The 20,187-nt window shown below is 35.9% G+C and overlaps 1 protein-coding gene and 1 pseudogene across 1 annotated transcript in view; one reads left to right on the forward strand and one right to left on the reverse strand.

Moving 5' to 3' along the window:
- ZNF568 (zinc finger protein 568) overlaps positions 1-20,187 on the reverse strand; it is a 42,590-nt gene that overhangs the window by 21,298 nt on the left and 1,105 nt on the right. The window contains exons 2-4 of the mRNA XM_028090706.2: positions 19,868-19,934; positions 16,537-16,816; positions 14,514-14,572 (exon numbers count right to left, since the gene is read on the reverse strand). Of these exons, the coding sequence (XP_027946507.2) occupies positions 14,514-14,572; positions 16,537-16,612 (135 nt within the window). The 5' untranslated portion in view covers positions 16,613-16,816; positions 19,868-19,934. The remainder of the gene's footprint in view (positions 1-14,513; positions 14,573-16,536; positions 16,817-19,867; positions 19,935-20,187) is intronic.
- Positions 1,045-1,908, forward strand: LOC114198933 (14-3-3 protein theta pseudogene; annotated as a pseudogene).

Here is a 20,187-nt window from a genome sequence, read left to right on the forward strand (position 1 = left end):
GATCTCAGGGTCATGAGTCAAGCCTCCCGTTGGGTATAGAGATTACTAAAAACAAACAAACAAACAAACAAAACCCCCAAGCCTCCATATATATATATAAACTTTTAAAAAATGTCTATATTACCCAAAGCTATCTACACATTTAATGCAATCCCTATCAAACTACCAATCATTTTCACAGAGTAGAACAAACAATTAGAAAATTTGTATGGAACAAGAAAAAGTCCTAAATAGCCAAAGGAATCTTGAGAAAGAAAAGCAGGGGCACCTGGCTGGCTCAGTTGAAAGAGCATGCTTGATCTTGGAGGTAGGGAGAGGATGTGGTTTCAAACCCCATGCTGGGTGTAGAGGTTACTTAAAAACTTTAAAAGGAAAGAGAAAAGAAAAGCTGGAGGCATCACAATTCCGGACCTCAGGTTATATTACAAAGCTGTAGTAATCAAAACAGGATGGTACTGGCACAAAAATAGATCAATAGAACAGAATAGAAAATCCAGAAATAAATCCACATTAATAAGGTCAATTAATCTTTGACAAAGCAGGAAAGAATATCCAGTAGGAAAAAGGCAGTTTCGTCAACAAATGGTGCTGGGAAAACTAGACATCAACATGTAAAAGAATAAAAGTGGAGGGGCACCTGGGAGACTCAGTTGGTTAAGTATCTGCCTTCAGCTCAGGTCAAAATCCCAGGGTACTGGGACCGAGCCCCACATCTGGCTCCCTGCTCAGTGGAGAGCCTGCTTCTCCCTCTCCCTCTGCTGGCCACACTCCTGCTTGTGCCTTCTCTGTCAAACAAATAAATAAAATCTTTTAAAAAAGAATGAAAGTGGAACACTTTCTTATACCATATAGAAAAATAAATTAAAAATGGATTAAAGACCTAAATGTGAGACCTGAAACCATAAAAATCCTAGAAGAGAGCAAAGGCATTAATTTCTCTGACACTGGTGTAGCAATTTTTTTCTCAATAGGTCCCTTTAGGCAAAGGAAACAAAAGCAAAAATAAACTTGCACCCCAGTGGCAGAGATGTGAAGGCCCTCCCTATGCTTCCTCCCCATCCAGTCGGTGCTCTCCCTCACTCTCCTCTCCTCATCCCCAAGGAGAAGACAGAGCTCATCCAGAAGGTGAAGCTGGCTGAGCAGGCCAAGCGCTACAACATGGCAATTTGCATGAAGGCCAAAACGGAGCAGGATGCCAAGCTGTGCAACAAGGAGCACAATCTGCTCTCCATGGCTTATACAAATGTGGTCAGGGATGCAGGTCAGCGTGGAGAGTCATCTGGAGCATGGAGCTGAAAAGTGACACCTCCAATAAGAAGTTGCAGCTGATTTAAGGACTACTGGAGAAAGTGGAGTCTGAACTGAGGTCCATCCGCATCACAGTATTAGAATTGTTGGACAAGTATTTAATAGCCAATGCGACTAATCCAGAGAGTAAGGTCTTTTACCTGAAAATGAAGGGAGATTACTTGAGGTACCTTGTTGAAGTGGCATGTGGTGATAATCAAAAACAAACAAGCTTCCCAAGGAGCTTACCAAGAGGCTTTTGATATAAGCAAGAAAGAGATGCAACCTATATACCCAATATGCCTGGGGGTGGCTCTTAACGTTTCTGTATTTTACTATGAGATCCTTAATAACCCAGAGCTTGCCTGCACACTGGCTTAAACTGCTTTTGATGAGGACATTGCAGAACTTGATACACTGAATGAAGACTCATTCATAGATAGCACCCTTATCATGCAGTTGCTTGGAGACAACCTAACATTATGGACATCAGACCGTGCAGAAGAATGTGATGTATCAGAAGGGGCAGGGAAACTAAATGCATACAAGGTGTCATCCTTCTTCCCCTCAAGAAACCTTTTTATTCATCTCCATTTCTTATTCCATTTGGATTTCCTATAGCAAAGAAACCCATATGTGTGTATGAAATCAACTGGTTATAGTCTTCACATTGCAGCTTTGGGAAAACTCATTTCTTGATCTGTTGTCTTGGCTTTCCTGGTATGCAAGTTACTGTTATAGAAAAGTATTAATAGCTTCATTTCATATAAACATAGGTAATAGCCAAACACTTATGTAAAGGACTAAAAATATATCTGGTATGTAAATAATCTGAACCAGTTCTGCAAGTGACTGTGAAGATATGAAGATATTACTGTGAAGATATGAAAATGTAGTTCATTACAATTTAAAAAGTGTTCTACATAACTTCTTAATTTCTACATTCCCTCCATTACTCTTCTTTAGGGGTATCCTTTCAGTAAGCAACTTTTGCTTGAAAGAGTTGAAAGAGCATGCTTGATCTTGGAGGTAGGGAGCTCTTCCATGCTCCTAATGTATTTCTTTCTGGTAGGAATCCAGAGGTATTAGACTGAATGGAAATGCATTTGTCATTTCTGTGCTGGGGATCACAAACTGAAATGCCTCCCTTATCATATATGATGGAGATCTTGTGTTTCTGTGACAACAGGAAGTTTCCTTATTCATTTTTCATTTGCTGCTGTTTGACAAGTTCCCAATAAAAATTCACTTACACCTCCAAAAAAAGCAAAAATAAACTACTGGGACACATCAAAAAAACTTCTGCATAGTGAAGGAAAACAATCAACAGAACTAAAAGGCAACCCATGGACTGGGAGAAGGTATTTGCAAATGACATATCTGATAAAAGGTTAGTATCCAAAACCTGAGGACCAAAGAGGAGAAAGAATGAGGAAAAATAAACAGAGCCTCAGAGAAATGTGGGACATCAAGTGCACTATCAAATGTGCATATGAGTGTGTACCAATATACACATGGTGAAAGTACTAAAGGACAAGAAAAAGGTACAGAAAAACATTCCAAGAAGTAATAGCTGAACACTACCCAAATCTGATGAAAAAGTATCTATGAATCCAAGAAACTAAATGAGCTCCAACACACACACACACACACACACACACACACACACAGACACAGACACAGATATATAATAGCAAAAATGCTGAAGGCCAGAGACAAAGGGAAAATCTTGAAAGCGAAGTTGTACTGGAGTAAGACAAATGACTAGATGGGAACTCCAAGCCATATGAACAAACGACAAAAACTAGAAATGGTAAATAAGGATAATTTAACAAATGTTGTAAATATATACTTGCTCTCCTTTCCCTTCCTAGCTTTTTAAATAGATGTAACATGGAATGCATTAATGATTATAATACTACATTGGGTTTGTAACATAGATGTACTGTACATAACAATAATAGTACACAATGTGGAACAGAGAATAGAGCTACATAGGACTAAATGTTTCTATATCTTAGTGGAATTTAGCATAAACTCGAAGAAGATTATGGTCAGTTAAAATGTATAAGATAAGCCCTAGAATAACCACAAAGAAAATATAGTGAAAAATCATTAAAGAAGTTAAAATTTTGGGGCATCTGGGTGGCTCAGTCGGTCAAGCATCCACCTTCGGCTCAGGTCATGATCCCAGTGTCCTGTGATCGAGCCCTGCATCAGGCTCCCTGCTCAGTTGGGAGTCTGCTTCTCCCTCTCCCTCTGCCTGCTTTTATGCTCGCTCTCTCTCTCTCTCTCTGTCAAATAAATAAATAAATAAAATCTTTAAGAAAAAAGAAGTTAAAATTTTACACTAGAAAACATTTACTTAATAAAAAAAAGCAGTAAAAGGAGAAACAAAATAGACATGAGACATGGAAAACAAAATAGCAAACATAAATCCAACAATTTTAGTGTTAACATTAGCAGTAAATGGGTTAAGCAATCTAGAGAAGGGCAGACATTGACTGGTGGAAAAATAAGATCCAACTACATGCTGTCTACAAGGAGACATACTTTAAGGTCAAACATAAAAATAGGTTGAAAGTAAAAGGACTGAAAAAGATATATCACGTCAAGAACAATAATGAGAAAGCTGAAGTGCATATGCTAATATTAAGTAAAATAAACTTTAAAATAAAAACTGTTACTAGAAATAAAGAACATTTTGTAATGATAAAAGGGTAAATCCCATAAAAAGAATAATTATAAACATATATGTACCTAAGAGTCTCAAAATACATGAAGCAAAATATGACAGAATTGAAGGGAGAAACTGGCAATTCAACAATAAAAGCAGGAGACTTCAAACACCACTTTCAATAATGGACAGAGCACGTAGGCAGATTATTAGCAAAGAAATAAAGGACTTGAACAACATTATAAACCAACTAGATCTAACAGATGTATATAGAACACTCCACCCAACAACGGTAGAATGTACATCCCTCTCAAGCATACATCAAACACTCTCCAAGATAGACAATATTTTAGACAAAAAAGAAGTCCCAATAAATTTAAAAGGATTAAAACTGTACAAAGTATGTTCTCTGATCACAATGGATAAAAATTAGAAATCAGTAAGAGAAAGAAATCTATGACATTCACAAATATGTGAAAATTAAACAACACTCCTAAATAATGAATGGTTCAATAAAGAAATCACAATTGGGGCGCCTGGGTGGCTCAGTCATTAAGCAGTTGCCTTCAGCTCAAGTCGTGATCCCAGGGTCCTGGGATCGAGCCCCACACTGGGCTCCTTGCTCAGTGGGAAGCCTACTTCTCCCTCTACCACTCTCCCTGCTTGTGTTCCCTCTCTTGCTGTCTCTCTCCCTCTCAAAAAATAAATTAAAAAATCTTAAAAAAAATAAAAATAAAAAAATAAAGAAATCACAATGGAAATTACTAAATGCTATGAGATGAATGAAAACGAAGACACAATATAATAAAACTTATGTGATGCTACTAAAGAAAGACTTAGAGGGAAATCTATAGCTGCATTAAGGTAATACCCACATTAGAAAAGAAGAAAGATTGCAAACTGATACACTAACTTTTCAACTATAGACACTGGAAAAAGAACAAACTAAACCCAAAGTAACCCAAAAGAAAGAAATAATAAACATTAGGACTAGAAACATGATGTTTCTAGGTCAAACATCAATAAAATAGAGACTGGAAAAATGATAGAAATATCAGTGAAACCAAAACTTGGGTCTTTGAAAAGATCAACAAAATCTCAAACTGCTCATTTGACTGAGCTAAAAAAAAAAAGAGAGAGAGAGGACTCAAAACATTAAACTCAGGAATGAAAGAGGAGACATTACTACTAACCTCAAAGAAATAAAAAGGATTAGAGGGTAATATTATGCAAATAATATGCCAGCAAATTAGGTGATTTACATGAAATAGACAAATTCCTAAAAGACACAAACTAATGAACCTGAATCGAGGGAAAAAAAAAAAGAAAAAAGAAAATCTGAATAGACCTGTAACAAAGACATTGGAGGAGTAATCAAAACACAACCCCCCCCCAAAAAAAAGCTCTGGCCCATGTGGCTTCACTGGTAAATTCTACCAAACAACAAAGAAAAGTTAACACCAATTCTTCACAAACTCTTCCAAAATAGAAGAGGAGAAAACACTCATTCTATAAGGCCAGTATTACCTTGATACTAATACCAAACAAAGACAAAAAAAGAAAACTACAGGCCATTATCCCTCATTAATACAGAAGTAAAAATCCTCAACAAAATACTAACAAATTTCATCCAACAAAATATAAAAAGGGAACATAGACATTTATAGCAACTTTATTCATAACTGCCAAAACTTAAAAGCAACCAAAATGTCCTTTAGTAGGTGAATGGATAAACAGTGGTATATCCAGATAATGGAATTTATTCAGCAGTAAAAAGAAATGAACTATCAAGTCATAAAAAGATATGGAGGAACCTTGTAACGCATCTAGCTAAGTGAAAGAAGCTGATCTGAAAAGGCTACACACTGTATGATTCCAACTATATGATATTCTGAAACAGGCAAAACTATGGAGAGAGTAAAAAGATCACTGATTGCCATGAGTTGGGGCAGGAGAGTGGACCAATGAACAGACAGAGCACAGAGGATTTTTAAGTCAGTGAAAATACTTTGTATGATACTATAATGATGGATACATGCCATTATACACTTGTCCAATTCCATCAACTGTGTAACATCAAGAGTGAACCCTAATGTAAACTATGGATTTGGAAAATTATGATGTCAATATAGGTCCATAAATTGTAATACATGTACCATTCTGGTGGGGGATATTGATAATGGGGAAGGCTATGCATTCAAGGAGACAAGGAGTATATGGGAAATCTTTATACTTTCAACTTTGCTGTGAACTTAAAACTGTTCTTTAAAAACAAATAAACAAAAATATATAAAACTGATCATGTACCATGAGCAAGTGGGATTTATCCCAGGAATGCAATATTGGTTTAACACCTGAAAATGAACTAATGTAATACATGGTATCAATAGAATAAAAACAAAAACCATAGATCATCTCAACAGATGCAGAAAAAACACTTAACACCCAACCTTTTTTCATGATAAAAACACTCAACAAACTAGCAAAAAAGGGAAACTTTCTCAATGTTATATAAGGCATCCACAAAAAGTCCACAGCTAACATAATAAATGGTGATAGACTAAATGCTTTCCCTTTAAGGTCAGGAACAAGGATATACTTCTACATAGCAATGAAGGTTTTATTTATTTATTTATTTTTAATTAATTAATTTATTTGTCAGAGAGACAGAGAGAGAGAACAAACAGAGAGAGCAGCAGGCAGAGGGAGAAGCAGGCTTCCTGCTAAGCAAGGAGCCCGATGCGGGACTCAATCCCAGGACCCTGGGATCATGACCTGAGCCAAAGGCAGATGCTTAACCGACAGAGCCACCCAGGTGTCCTACAATGAAGGTTTTAGACAAAGTAATTAGGCAATAGAATTAAATAAAAAGCATCCAGATTAGATAGGAGAAAATAAAACTATTTTCATATGGGATGATTTTTGAATATAGAAAATCTAAGGAATCCACTAAAATTCTATTAGAACAAACAATTTCGGCAAGGATGCATAATATGGGATCAACACAATCAGTTACATTTCTAGACACTTGTAGTGAACATCCAAAAATGAAATTAAGAAAACAATCCCATTTACAATAGCGTCAAAAAGAAGAAAATACTTAAGGATAAATTTAACAAAATAGGTTTCAAACTTATATTCTGAAAATTACAAAATATTATTGAAAGAAACTTTAAAGACCTAAAAAAAAGAAAAACATTCCATGTTAGTGGATTGTAAAACTTAATATAATAATACACCTCAAATTGATCTACAAATTCAATGCAGTTCATATCAAAATACCAGTTGTCTTTTCTGCAGAAATGGAGAAGTGATCCTAATAAAATTCTTATAAAAATGCAAGGGACACAGAATAGCCAAAAAAAAATTCTGAAAAAGAAAAAAACCTGGAGGACTCACACTTCCCAATTTCAAACATACTACAAGGCTATAATAATCAAGACAGTATGGTACAGGCATAAGGACAGACATAGGAGATCAATGAACTAAAACAGATTTCAGAAATAAATACTCACATTTTAGTGAATTTATTTTAGGCAAGGATGCTAAGACAATTCACTGGGGAAAAGAATAGTCTTTTCAACAAACGGTGCTGGGACAACCAGATTATGTGTATATGCAAAACAGTGCAGTTGGATCCCTACCTCACACCATGTACAAAAATTAACTCAAAGTGAATCAAAGACCTAAATCTAAAAGCTAAAACTATGAAATTTTTAGAAGAAAACATGGGTGTAGGAGCTTCCAGGTTGGTGAATACAAGGAAGTGTGCTTGGAGAGAGGATGGAAGCTCTGTGCTGAAGGAGAGATCTGGCTGAGATGTAAAACAAGGATGAGATGAAAAAGGAAATAGGCAGGATCAAGGATTGCCAACATAATAGAGATTCAACAGCAGAATTGAAATGCTCACAAGATGAAAAATAATTTTTTAATAGATATTGGAGGGTATAAAGAACAGAACTGTCAATGTGACTATGGAGGTCAGATCCAAGAAGCTCTCCGAGAATGTGAAGTAAAATAACAAAGAGATGAAAGTGTTGAAAGATGATGACAAATACGGAAGATGGAGAATGAAGATCTAATCTAAAAACTATACTCACTGTTGAGAAACCACAATACAAAGAAAAACCAAGGGCACAAATGAAAAAAAAAATTGAAGGAGCTGAAATAAAAATAGAGATATTGTAACCTTGGATTAGGCAATGGGCTTTTATTTATTTTTTGTTAATTTTTTTAAAAGATTTTATTTACTTATTTGAGAGAGACCGAGATAGCGACAGAGAGCACGAGCAGGGAGGAGAGAAAGAAACAGGCTCCCCACTGAGCAGGGAGTAAGGCTCGATCCCAGGACCCCAGGATCATGACCTGAGCCAAAGGCAGGCACCCACCCAACTGAGCCACCCAGGCACCCCAGTGGACTTTCAGATATGACACCAAAAGCGCAAGCAACAAAAGAAAAAAATGGACATCAAAAAATGTAAAAATTTTGTGCTTTCAAGAACTTCATCAAGAAAGTGAAAAGACAGGGGCACCTGGATGGTTCAGTCAGTTAAGCGTCTGCCTTCCACTCAGGTCATGATCCAAGGATCCTAGGACCTAGCCCCGCATCAGGCTCCCTGCTCGGTGGGGAGCCTGATTCTCCCTCTGCCTCCGCCCCTCTTCCTGCTTGTGCATGCGTGCGTGCACGTGCGCGCTCTCTCTCTCTCTGAAATAAATAAATAAATAAAACCTTAAAAAAAAAAAAAAGAAGAAAGTAAAAAGACAACTCATAGCCTTGACTGGGGCTGTGGGGTGGGCTCATGTCTGCTCCTCAGGTGCTCATTCAGGTGAAAGGGCAGTTTCCTGGGGCAAGCTCTTCACTTAACTTGGTTCATGTACCCCAGCGATTTGCCAAGACCAGTTGACCTACATCCCAAAGTAGAGCCCAAAACCCATAGTCAACATGCAGATTCCTAGCATGAGAATAAATGCCTGTTGTTCTACTGACAAAAGAAGCAGAAGAGTGGAATATATATCTGATTACATATACCTAACTGAAAAAATTTTCAGGGTACTAGGCTTTCAAAGTGGAGACAGATTTAGACATTTTTCCTGGTTAACAATGAGGCTGTAGCGTCTGACATCAAAATTTACTGGCTTCAAAATTTACTAATTGTGTAACCTCAACAGCCAAATTTGAGCCTTAATTTCCTCATCTGTAAAGTGGCATTTTCCTCAACGGGTTGATGTAAGAACTAAAGGAGACAAAAGGTGAGAAGTACTCAGAACTAAGCTTGGGACTCACTAATCATTCAATAAATGTTTTAGGAATAGATAATCCCAATGGAATATAAACCATAACAAAGATAAAGAAAAACAAGAGAAAACATATTTTCCACTAGTTCTAATAAATTAGCATTAAAACATCTTTTCCACTAACCCTAGTGAATGAGCATCTCACAGAAAAAAACCAAAGATTACATTCCTGACAAAACCTATAAAAAGGTAACAAAAGACCTAGAAGTAAATATGAGTTAATTTCTGACTGTATAAAATGATGAATCAGTGCTTTATAATAGGCTACTTTTTCAAGATGTTAACTCTCTTTACACACATATGTTAAAAATGCCATATGAATAACAAGGAACAAAAGGGATTGAACCTTAAACAAATTCAAAATTTGTCATTAAGTTCTATTTTTTCTTCTGTCAGAGAGAACCAAGAAAAAGATGGGTATCCCCCTGGCCCTGGCAACAAGACTTAACATTTTAAAAAGTTCTTGCTGGTATCACAGCACTCTCCTTTCCTTCATTTTTAAGATCCTTAATAGGACAAATCTTTTTTTCTTTTAAATAACAGTTTATAGTAGGGCATAAAGGCAATTACATGTCAGTTCTGTGGTATATATAATGACTGGCAACTTTTTCTAAAAGAGGATTTTTTCTTAAAGTTATACAAATATTAAATATGCCTTTAAAAACTTGGAGCATGACACATTTTTTTATATTTTTTCTTGGATATTTTATATTCTTATTTTTCAAATATATCCTAGACTCAGCTTGAATAGACTTGCCTTATTCTAAGAAAAATATTTAGAGTCTTTTTTTAAAGATTTATTTATTTAAGAGAGAGAGAGACAGAGAGAGTATGAGTGGGGGGAGGGGCAGAGGGAGAAGAAAAGGGAGAGACTCTCACGCAGACTCCCCACTGCTGAGTGAGTTGTGGATCCTGAGATCAAGACCTTGAGTTGAAACTTAACTGAGCCCCCCAGGTGCCCCAAAATATCTAGAATCTTTTTCAGATAAGTCTGAAGATTAATTTAAAAAGAAGTTATATTGGTTTAATAATGATGGATCCCATCCAAAAAGTTTGTTTTAAAAATATACTTAAATCCTCTGAGGCCATATTAATATTTTAAAGGTTTTTTTTTCTCCCATACACATCAGATACTTTTTTCTTTATGGTTTTGTTTCTACTCTTACCATCTTCCATTTTATTTTTCAGCTGATTGTGGTTTAGATAGAGAATGCTATCGGTTTTTGTGTAAATTGTGTGTCCATATTGGATTCAGTTGTTATTTCTCTTCAGCTGCCCACACACATAACTATATTATCTAGATATCATAATTTTGCATGCACCTTCCCAGTTTTTATCTTCCATTTTTTTCTCTTTCTTATATGCCTAGGCATATAGTATTACAGTAAATAAATGTGGTAGCATGGGCGATCTGGTCGTGTTCCTGACTTTGGTGGGAATGTGTCTCATTTTCCCTAGTAAACATGGTGCGGGCTTTTAGCTTATGTGTGGAAAAATTGTAACAATATCGTGTTAATAAAGTGTCCTTTTACTCCTATTTTATAGATAGATTCTTTTAAAGTCTGAAGTTCTGGGGCGCCTGGTTGGCTCAGTCGTTAAGCGTCTGCCTTCGGCTCAGGTCATGGTCCCAGGGTCCTGGGATCGCACCCCGCATTGGGCTCCCTGCTCCACAGGAAGCCTGCTTCTCCCTCTCCCACTCCCCCTGCTGGTGTTCCCTCCTTTGCTATAACTCTCTCTGTCAAATAAATAAATAAAATCTTTTAAAATAAATAAATAAATAAATAAAATCTGAAGTTCTGATTTTTAAAAAAATTAGCAGCTCTATGAAGCTGATTATCTTTTTTTCTTGAATATGATGAGTTATATTAATAGATTCCCTTAACTTGAAACATCTTTGTGATAGAAAAAAAACTGCACTCAATTCTTCTCCAGTTAGTCTATAAATTCTTTGCAATTCCAGGTAAAATCCCAACCGGATTTTTATTCCTTTAGAACCACATAAATTGATTCTAAAATTCAAATAGAACCATAGGGGTCCCAAAGTAGCTAAGAAATTTCTGAATGACTAGGAACAACATGTGTGTGGTGGGAAGTGGGGAAATCCTTGCCTAAGCAACAGGGTTATTTTAAAGTTACAGTAATTAAAACAATGTAAACACACACACATACACACACACACAGAGTACAGTACTGGTACAGATGTAGACAAATAGATTAAAGGAACAGAATAAAGAGCCTAGAAACAATTAAGCATGCACATGATAAAGGTGGCATCACAAAAGAAATATCTATTTAACAACAGTGTTGGAACAACTGGTCTTCTACATGTAAAAATAATCCTAGTGATAGAATTACCAGTAAATTCCTACCTAAAGGGGCACCTGGGTGGCTCAGTTGGTTGAGTGACTGCCTTCGGCTCAGGTCATGATCCTGGAGTCCCGGGATTGAGTCCCATGTCAGGCTCCCTGCTCGGCAGGGAGTCTGCTTCTCCCTCTGACCCTCCCCCCTCTCATGCTCTCTTTCTCTCTCTCTCTCTCTCTCAAATAAATAAATAAATAAATAAAATCTTTAAAAAAAAATTCCTACCTAAAATCAATTACAAAATTAAATTCCAATTGGACTAAAGACTAAATATGAAAAACAAAGTTTTGAAAATAGACTATTTCTATAATCTAATATTATGAAAGATGTCTTAGAAAAGACCACCACTGGCAACTCATGAAAGGACTATTAAATACTGATGCTGTATATTAATGTTGACTGAATTTTTATTGTATGCACATATGTATCATATGCTAAATATAACTATCCAAATTTAAAATGCCTATACAACAAAAGATATATAACAACATAAAAGTGGCAGATTAGGAAAAGGTATCTATAGAAATCCTAATGACAAAGAAGCCATTCTTAAAATTCCCTAAATTCAAGTAGAAAAAGGACTAACAATACAAAATAAATAATATGAACAGTCATTTGTCAAAATTAGGAGTGGGCTTCAATCTGTATAGTATCATAGTGTAGTCCGAGAGTCAGGCTGTATGGGTTTGAATTCCGGCTTTATTACACACTTCATGCATGAAGTTATGTCCGCTTCTTAACCTCTGTGCTTTATTTCCCTTCTTTGTAAAAATTAAAATAATATCTACTTTACAAGATTCTGATAATGATTACATGAAATAAGCTATGTGAAGTTTATAGCATAATACACCTGGCACATAAAAAGTACTCAATAAAGCTATTATTGTTGTAGGAAATTTTTCTAGCTGCTTTTCTACCTGTAGTCTATTCACATATAAAAGCTGCCATGGACTATATTTATATCCATATTCTAGAATGAATTTGGGACTGCAAGTCCAGGAACGGAGGCAGTCCATTTCTATTTGATAGTCCAAAACATCTGGCTCTCATATCTGACAGGAACTGTTACGAATTTTTTGACAGCTAAGAGTATCCCATTTGTAGATCATAACTCCTTGATCTCCAGCTTTTTACTATATAAAGAAAATGCATGTGTGAACTAATTATTTGGAATCCTCTTATAAAAGATGGTCATTACCCACCAATTTAAAATACACTTAAAAAAATGTATCTGCAAATCTGAATGGTCTGTTTCTTTTTGACATTAGTATTATACATTTTTTTAAAGATTTTATTTATTTGACAGAGAGAGATAGCAAGAGCAGGAACACAAGCAGAGCGGTGGGAGAGGGAGAAGCAGGCTTCTGGCCAAGCAGGGAACCCAATGTGGGACTCAGTCCCAGGACCCTGGGATCACGACCTGAGCCGAAGGCAAACGCTTAACAACTGAGCCACCCAGACGCCTCTTGACATTAGTATTTTAAAATATTTACTGGCCATTTTTATTTCTTCCAACTGCCTCTTCATGTTCTTCACACAATTTTCTATTTTCTTAATTACTGGTTTTTAAGAATTGTTGATATATTTATGCTATATGTATTACAAAAAATGTTCCCAGTTTTGCCTTATTACAGTGTTTATTGTAGTTTTACTGAAGAGAAGGATTAATTATATGAACCCAAATCAGGCATCTTCTCTTTTATCTCATTGGTTTCATATGTTAAACTAAAAAGGCAAGTCAATGAATATAGCCAACATATCCCAAGGTCTTTTCAGGTAGGAAGGATTTCTATAGCTAACAATTATTAACAATATTTATCATTTATGGAGCACTTAGTATGTGCATTTAACCCTCCTATTATTCCTATGGGATAAGTATGATTATTATCCCCATTTACAAACAATGTAACTGAGGCTAAAGAGATTAAACCTGCCATAATCATGCACTTAGTAAGTTGCTGGGCCAAGATTTGAACCCAAGCCTCTGTAGGCCTACAGAAGCAAACAGGAGAAATAACCACACAAACCATAGTATCATACGTCCAAAAGAAGTGTGTTTGTGTGTTTCAGGACGGGAAATAAGAACTGAGGAAAAGCGGTAGCGAAGTGGAAAATATTTAAACTACAGGGTGTGAGGGATTCCAGAGTTGGAAACAAAAAGAATCAAGAGCAAGGGAGAATGAGTCATTTTGCAAGAAGACAAAGAATACTGCATCTTCTAAGGCCATTAAAAAAAAAAAAAAGATGTGGAAAGCTGTGGATATAAGAACTGTAAGATTTTTCCATAGAATGCTAGTATATTTTAGTTCAATTTGATAAATCTCTATCAAAGAAAATATATATGTAGGGTCATTTGAAAGATGTGTTCCATTTACTCTTCCAGATAATTTTAGTTTTTAATCTTTGGCCAGGACAGACTTTTAAAAAAAAAAAAAAACTGAGCTTAAAATTATAAGAATTATGGAATTATTCTGAATTTCTTTTTTACCTAGGTGCCAATGAAAAGCTTTCTTGATCTTGGGGTTGTAAGTTCGAGCCCCACTTTGGGTATAGTGATTACTTTAAAAAAAAATCTTTGAAAAGTTTTCTCTTTCCTTAATTATTAGCTTTTTCCTCATAAACAGGATAAATTATGGAATATATGGAATAAACTTTGTGTCCCAGGTTACTTTTGTCTCTTCAGCTCACATTCAGATTGAATTCAACGTAATAACTTTGTATGGACCTATTTCTGCACAGCCACATCCCAAATTTCACCTGGTTCTGATCTTCTATTTTTCCTTACCTTGATTTTCATCAATTTTGTTTTTTCCAATTTATTGGTAGGTTAAGGTAATCCCCTGCAACTGTAATGCAAAATAATGCAGCAAACAAATAAACACTTAACACGTACAAGAGACCTGGTCATATCCTCTTCTTCCTCCAAAAGGCCAGAGTCCTGAGAATGCCAAGCTGAGGGAAGAGAAATAAAGCAGATTTATTTCAGAGCTCCAGACAAAGGCCTATAGAAATCTTCAGTACCAGGTGGCTATAATATCATCTATAATGATCCTCAGAGCACTGAGAAATGCTAACCACCACCAGGCAATAGAGATGCTGAAATGTATGTGAAAGACTAATGTTACCATACAGGGTCCGATGAGAATTTCTGGAGGGCTAAGTGTAGGGTGCCCAGTGAATCTATTGACAATATAAGCTTTCCCTAGGATCTTGTTATTTTATTCTTAATAGAAAATTTATCTCAAGTACATAATAATAAATACTACAAAGACTTAAGAATTATTTTATGAAACACTATAAAAAATATGGAAAAACTTTAATCAGGGGCAGGTTTAGGCATTGTGAACCATTTATATGATGGAATAAAATGCAGTCATGATTCTAAAACTGAGGGTTGCTGGAGTGGTGGGGATTGGGAGGGATGGGGTAGCTGGGTGATAGACATTGGGGAGGGTATGTGCTATGGTGAGTGCTGTGAATTGTGCAAGACTGTTGAATCACAGATCTGTACCTCTGAAACAAATAATGCAATATATGTTAAGAAAAAAAAAGAAGAAGATAGCAGGAGGGGAAGAATGAATGGGGGGGAAATCGGAGGGGGAGACGAACCATGAGAGATGATGGACTCTGAAAAACAAACTGAGGGTTCTGGGGGGGGAGGATGGGTTAGCCTGGTGATGGGTATTAAAGAGGGCACGTTCTGCATGGAGCACTGGGTGTTATACACAAACAATGAATCATGGAACACTACATCAAAAACTAATGATGTAATGTATGGTGATTAACATAATAAAAAATTTTTTAAAAATCATAGAACAAAAAAAAGGAGAAAAAATGCAGTCATGATTCTAATGATATTTTCAAGCAACTTAATTTTTTAATCTAAAAAATTCGTGGCCTTCAGGTCAAAAATGTAAGAATGAATATTTGCATTTACTTCGGTTCTCTGAAATGAAAGTAAAGGAACAAAGGAAGTTGAGTTTCACAGAGAATGACTTCAGCAGATAAGAGATGTCAACAAATTTTGGAACCTAGAGATTAGACAGATGACTGTGACCTAATTTAAGTACAGAAAGTGGAAGCTTAAGGGAGGGTGGAGAAAGGGTGGAGAAACTATGGCAAAACCCTTGAAAGGCTTAGGAATGAAGGCACTAGGTACTTCTGCAGGCAGGAGTGTGGGATAGGAACTGAATGTAAGGCGTTGGAGCAATGTAGAGAAAAAAGGGAATTAAGTGAAAGTTGTAATATTGAAAGATGAGGTGTGTCCTCCCAACCCCCAACTTCCTACTGTGTTTGCCTTCCAAAGCAGTTCTGGCTTATACTCCTCAAGCAAAATCTAGGAAACTGACAAGCCCCCCCAAAAAATAGATACAGATCCTGACATTTAGTCAACTTTCAACCTCTAATAAAACACCATATTAGAGGGGTTGGGGAGGGGTGGGGTGAGGGAGACAAGAAAAAGGTTAGGTAGAAAACAGATAAATCCTTATCTCCATTGTCAAAAGTCAACAGGAAATATCTAAAACTGAGAAATCAAGCATGAGCAGTATGAGGATATTATTCAGGAAAGTGGAGCTGAATACCAAAATGTTCAAAATGGTTGCCTCTGGGGATTGGGATCAAGGGATGAGAAAGGATAGAGTAGGAAATTTTGTTTATGGTTATATATTTAACAGCCCTTTAAAAAAAATCTAAATGTAAGAAAAACAGAAATTACGTTTAAAATAGTTATTTAAAAAAAATCAAATAATAGTCAAATGAATAAATAAAAAACAAATGTCTATGCTGCAGTCAATAACATCCATGTGAACTTTCTTTGGTAGGAGTACTAAATTTCCTAACTCTTTTTACTCGCTCTGCCCCTAAATGTACAGCTTCTCTCTCCTAAACTCTGTCCATCTCTTGAGCCACCTCACCTCTCCTTTCCATCATCTGGGTTAAATGCTCCATTGTCACACAGCGACTGCTGATCTCTGAAGGCTGAGATGTCATTCAGGGCTTGTCCACTCAGGGCAGAAGGGTTAAGATAAGCTGTAGATCCATCAATTCCAGGGTCCACTCTATCTCAGGCCCCACCAGCTTCCAGGAGAATTCTAAGGTCAGAAGGTCTCCTTCCATGATGGATAACTGCTCTCCAGGCTTCCTTTTACTCACATCACAGATTTGTCTTATCTTTGTGGAGGCAGGACCTGTGGGCTTATGATATAATTTCAACTTACTTGATGTTTTCTCACTAGATCCCTATGGTAACCAGCTTCCAAGATGAGTTCCAATGATCACTGCCTTATGGTATTCATGGTTTTTGTACACCCCCCCCCACACTGAATAGAGCTGTCCTGTTTAGCCAATAGGATATTGTAAAAACTGACAGTGTGTGACTTCCAAAGTTAGGTCATAAAAGACATTTTGGTTTCTGTATTGCACATTACACATTTCTGAATCACGCACTTTGAAGGAAGTCAGCCACCATGCCATGAAGACTTCAACCAGCGCTAGAGAAGGGCTCCTGCCAGCAGCCAACACTAACTTGCCAGCCATCTAGGAAGCAAATCCTCCAGCCTGTCTAGCCTTCCAATGACTGCAGCTTTGTCAACATCTTGACTGGAACTTCATGAAATATGTGGGCCAGAGTATCCAGCTAAGTTGTTTCCCGCCCCTCACAGAGTATAAGATAATAAATGTTTATTGTTGTTTAAGCTACTGAATTTTGAGGTAATCTGTTACACAGTAGTAGATAACTAATATAGTCCCAAACAATTAGCTTCCTTGCTTGTAATTCACATTCCCTGGGGTTACTGACCAGAGATGCTGGATGCAAAGACAGAAAGAATCTGGCGGAAAATTCAAAGACTCAGCAACCTAGGTTGAACCAAGCACTCGAGAAAACATCAAGACTCTAGAAACAAGGTAATCACAGCAGTGATGTTCACATAATATCTGCTCTTCAAGTATCTTCTGTGAGCATAAAGGTGTAGCCCAGTGCAAAGTTGAATCAACAGATACAAAGCTGAGTCAAAAAAGATTCAGATTTGCAGCAGATACAAAGTTGAGTCAAAAAAGATTCAAATTTGCAGCAACCGTAATATATGGTGATTAACATAACAATAAAAAAATTAAAAAAAAATTTGCAGCAACCCCAGGTTTGGAGTAAGAGTTGCAGCTATTCCATTTCCTATCTATCTCGGCAATTGAAGTAAAACACATTTGCAATTCAGAATTCCCATACTCTTCATCTGAAATGAGAATTATACTCCCATCACAATGATATTGGATGAATAAAATGGCTAAGAAATATTAACTTATCATATGCTTTGAGGCTTTACTAGGTAAAGAGTAAAAAAAATACTATACAAGAGAATAGACTAATACTTTCACTGTATGATAGAACAGAATAAAACAGAAATATTCAATTGTAATAAATTTTGAGATATTCCTAATATCCCTCACAGAATTTCTGTTTTTTTCCTCTATGGTAATTATCACTAACAAACTATATAATTTATTTACCATACACATTGTCTGTGTACCCCCTCATATAAATGCCATGAAAACAGGTATATTTTAAATCTCTCTTTGCCATTGATGGTAGGTGCTCAAAAAAATATGTTGATTAAAATGATGTAGCCACTATGGAAAACAGTATGGCAGTCAAAAAATGAAAAACAGAATTACCATATGATCCAAAAATTCCACTTCTGGGTACATACCCAAAAAAACTGAAAGCAGGGACTTGAACAAATTATTTGTATGCCCATATTTATAGCAGCATTATCTGCAATAGTCAAAAGGTAGAAGCAACCCAAGTGTGCATTGACAGATAAATGGATAAACAAAATGTGGCGTACACATACAATGAAATATTATTTAGCCTTAAAAAGGAAGGACATGACACATGCTTTAACATGGATGAACCTTGAAGACCTTATGCTAAGTTAAATAAACCAGTCACAAAAAAACCCACAAGTACTGTGTGATCCAACTTATATGAGGTATGTGTCAAATTCATATAGACAGAAAGTAGAATGGAAGCTGCTGGGACTGGGAGATCCAAGGAATGGGGAGTTATTGTTCAATGGGTACAAAGTTTCTGTTTTGCAAGATGAAAAGAGATCTATGGCTAGATGGTAGTGACAGTGATATAGCAATATGAATATAATGCCACTGAACTCTACGCTTAAAAATGATTAAAATGTTAAATGTTTTTGTGCTTTTAGCTTTATCGAGGTATAATTAATGTACCAAAAATTGCACATATTTAATGTATACATCCTGATGAGTTTGGGCATACACATATATTCATGATACCAATTCCATAACCAAGGTACTAAACATATCCATCACCCCCCAAAATTTCCTTGTGTTCTTTTGTGTTTTATTTCTTTGGTAAGAACAATTAACACAAGATCTATACTCTTAACAAAGTGCATAATACTGTATTATTAATATAGGTTCTGTGTTGTATAGATCCTAGAACTTACTCATCTTGCATAACATAAATTTTGTAGCCATGGAAAAACAATTTCCCATTTCCCTCAACTCCCAGGCTCTGGCAATCATTATTCTATTCTTGTGCTTCTTGAATCTATTTTATATACATCATACAAATTGAATCATGTAGTATTTGTTCTGTGACTAGCTTATTTCACATAGCATAATGTTCTTCAGGTTCACCCATGTTGTCACAAATGGCAGGCTTTCCTTCTTTGAATAATATTCCATTGTACATATAATATCACATTTTCTTTATCCATTCATCTGTTGATGAATGTTTCCCTATCTTGGCTATTGTAAATAATACTGCAATGAAAATGGGGGTTCAGATATTATGATGGTAAATTTTATGTCGTACATTGTTATCTCTATTTTATCATAATTAAAAAGTATATATACATATAACACATATACACATATGTATAAAAAGACACATACACATTTATATATGTACAAAAGATGCATATATATATATACATACACACTTAACAAATGAATTCTACTAATCTGGGGAATTTAAAATCAGAAGAAAGTAATATATTAGACAAGAATAACATAGAAATAGGTGGGTAGTTTGGAGTTCAAGTGTTGGGGTTTTATTAAGTATGCATGTTAAAAATTCAAGGAAAAGAACAGAAACCAAAGCAGTGGAGAAAGAAAGGGGAATAAGCTAAATCTGCACAATAAAAAAGCCACAGTAAATAGAAAACAAATTTATATCAGCAATCCCAATAAATGTAAATGAATTAAACTCACCTATTAAAATAACATTCAAACAGGATAAAAGGGTAAAAAGCCCAGCAATATACTCTTTACAAGAGACCTGAAGCATAAAAACATAAAAAGAAGGGGTTGGAAAATGAAATTCCTGGATAAAACAATAACAAACCCTGAAAAGGAATATTATCAGACAAAAGAGAACTTGGACAAAAAGGTGTTCACCAGGATAAAGAGGCATGTTTCCTAATGTGGTAAATTGAAATCTTGGTTCCAATTCTTCACTACCCTCTAATGGTCACATCTTTGCCATTAACTTTGCCTTGTCCTCCCACTTGGGTGTAATTAACATTAAGCTT

Source organism: Eumetopias jubatus, unplaced genomic scaffold, assembly GCF_037043125.1.
Source record: "Eumetopias jubatus isolate StellerSeaLion01/CBP00866 unplaced genomic scaffold, mEumJub1_p1.0 scaffold_10, whole genome shotgun sequence".
Classification (NCBI taxonomy): domain Eukaryota; kingdom Metazoa; phylum Chordata; class Mammalia; order Carnivora; family Otariidae; genus Eumetopias; species Eumetopias jubatus.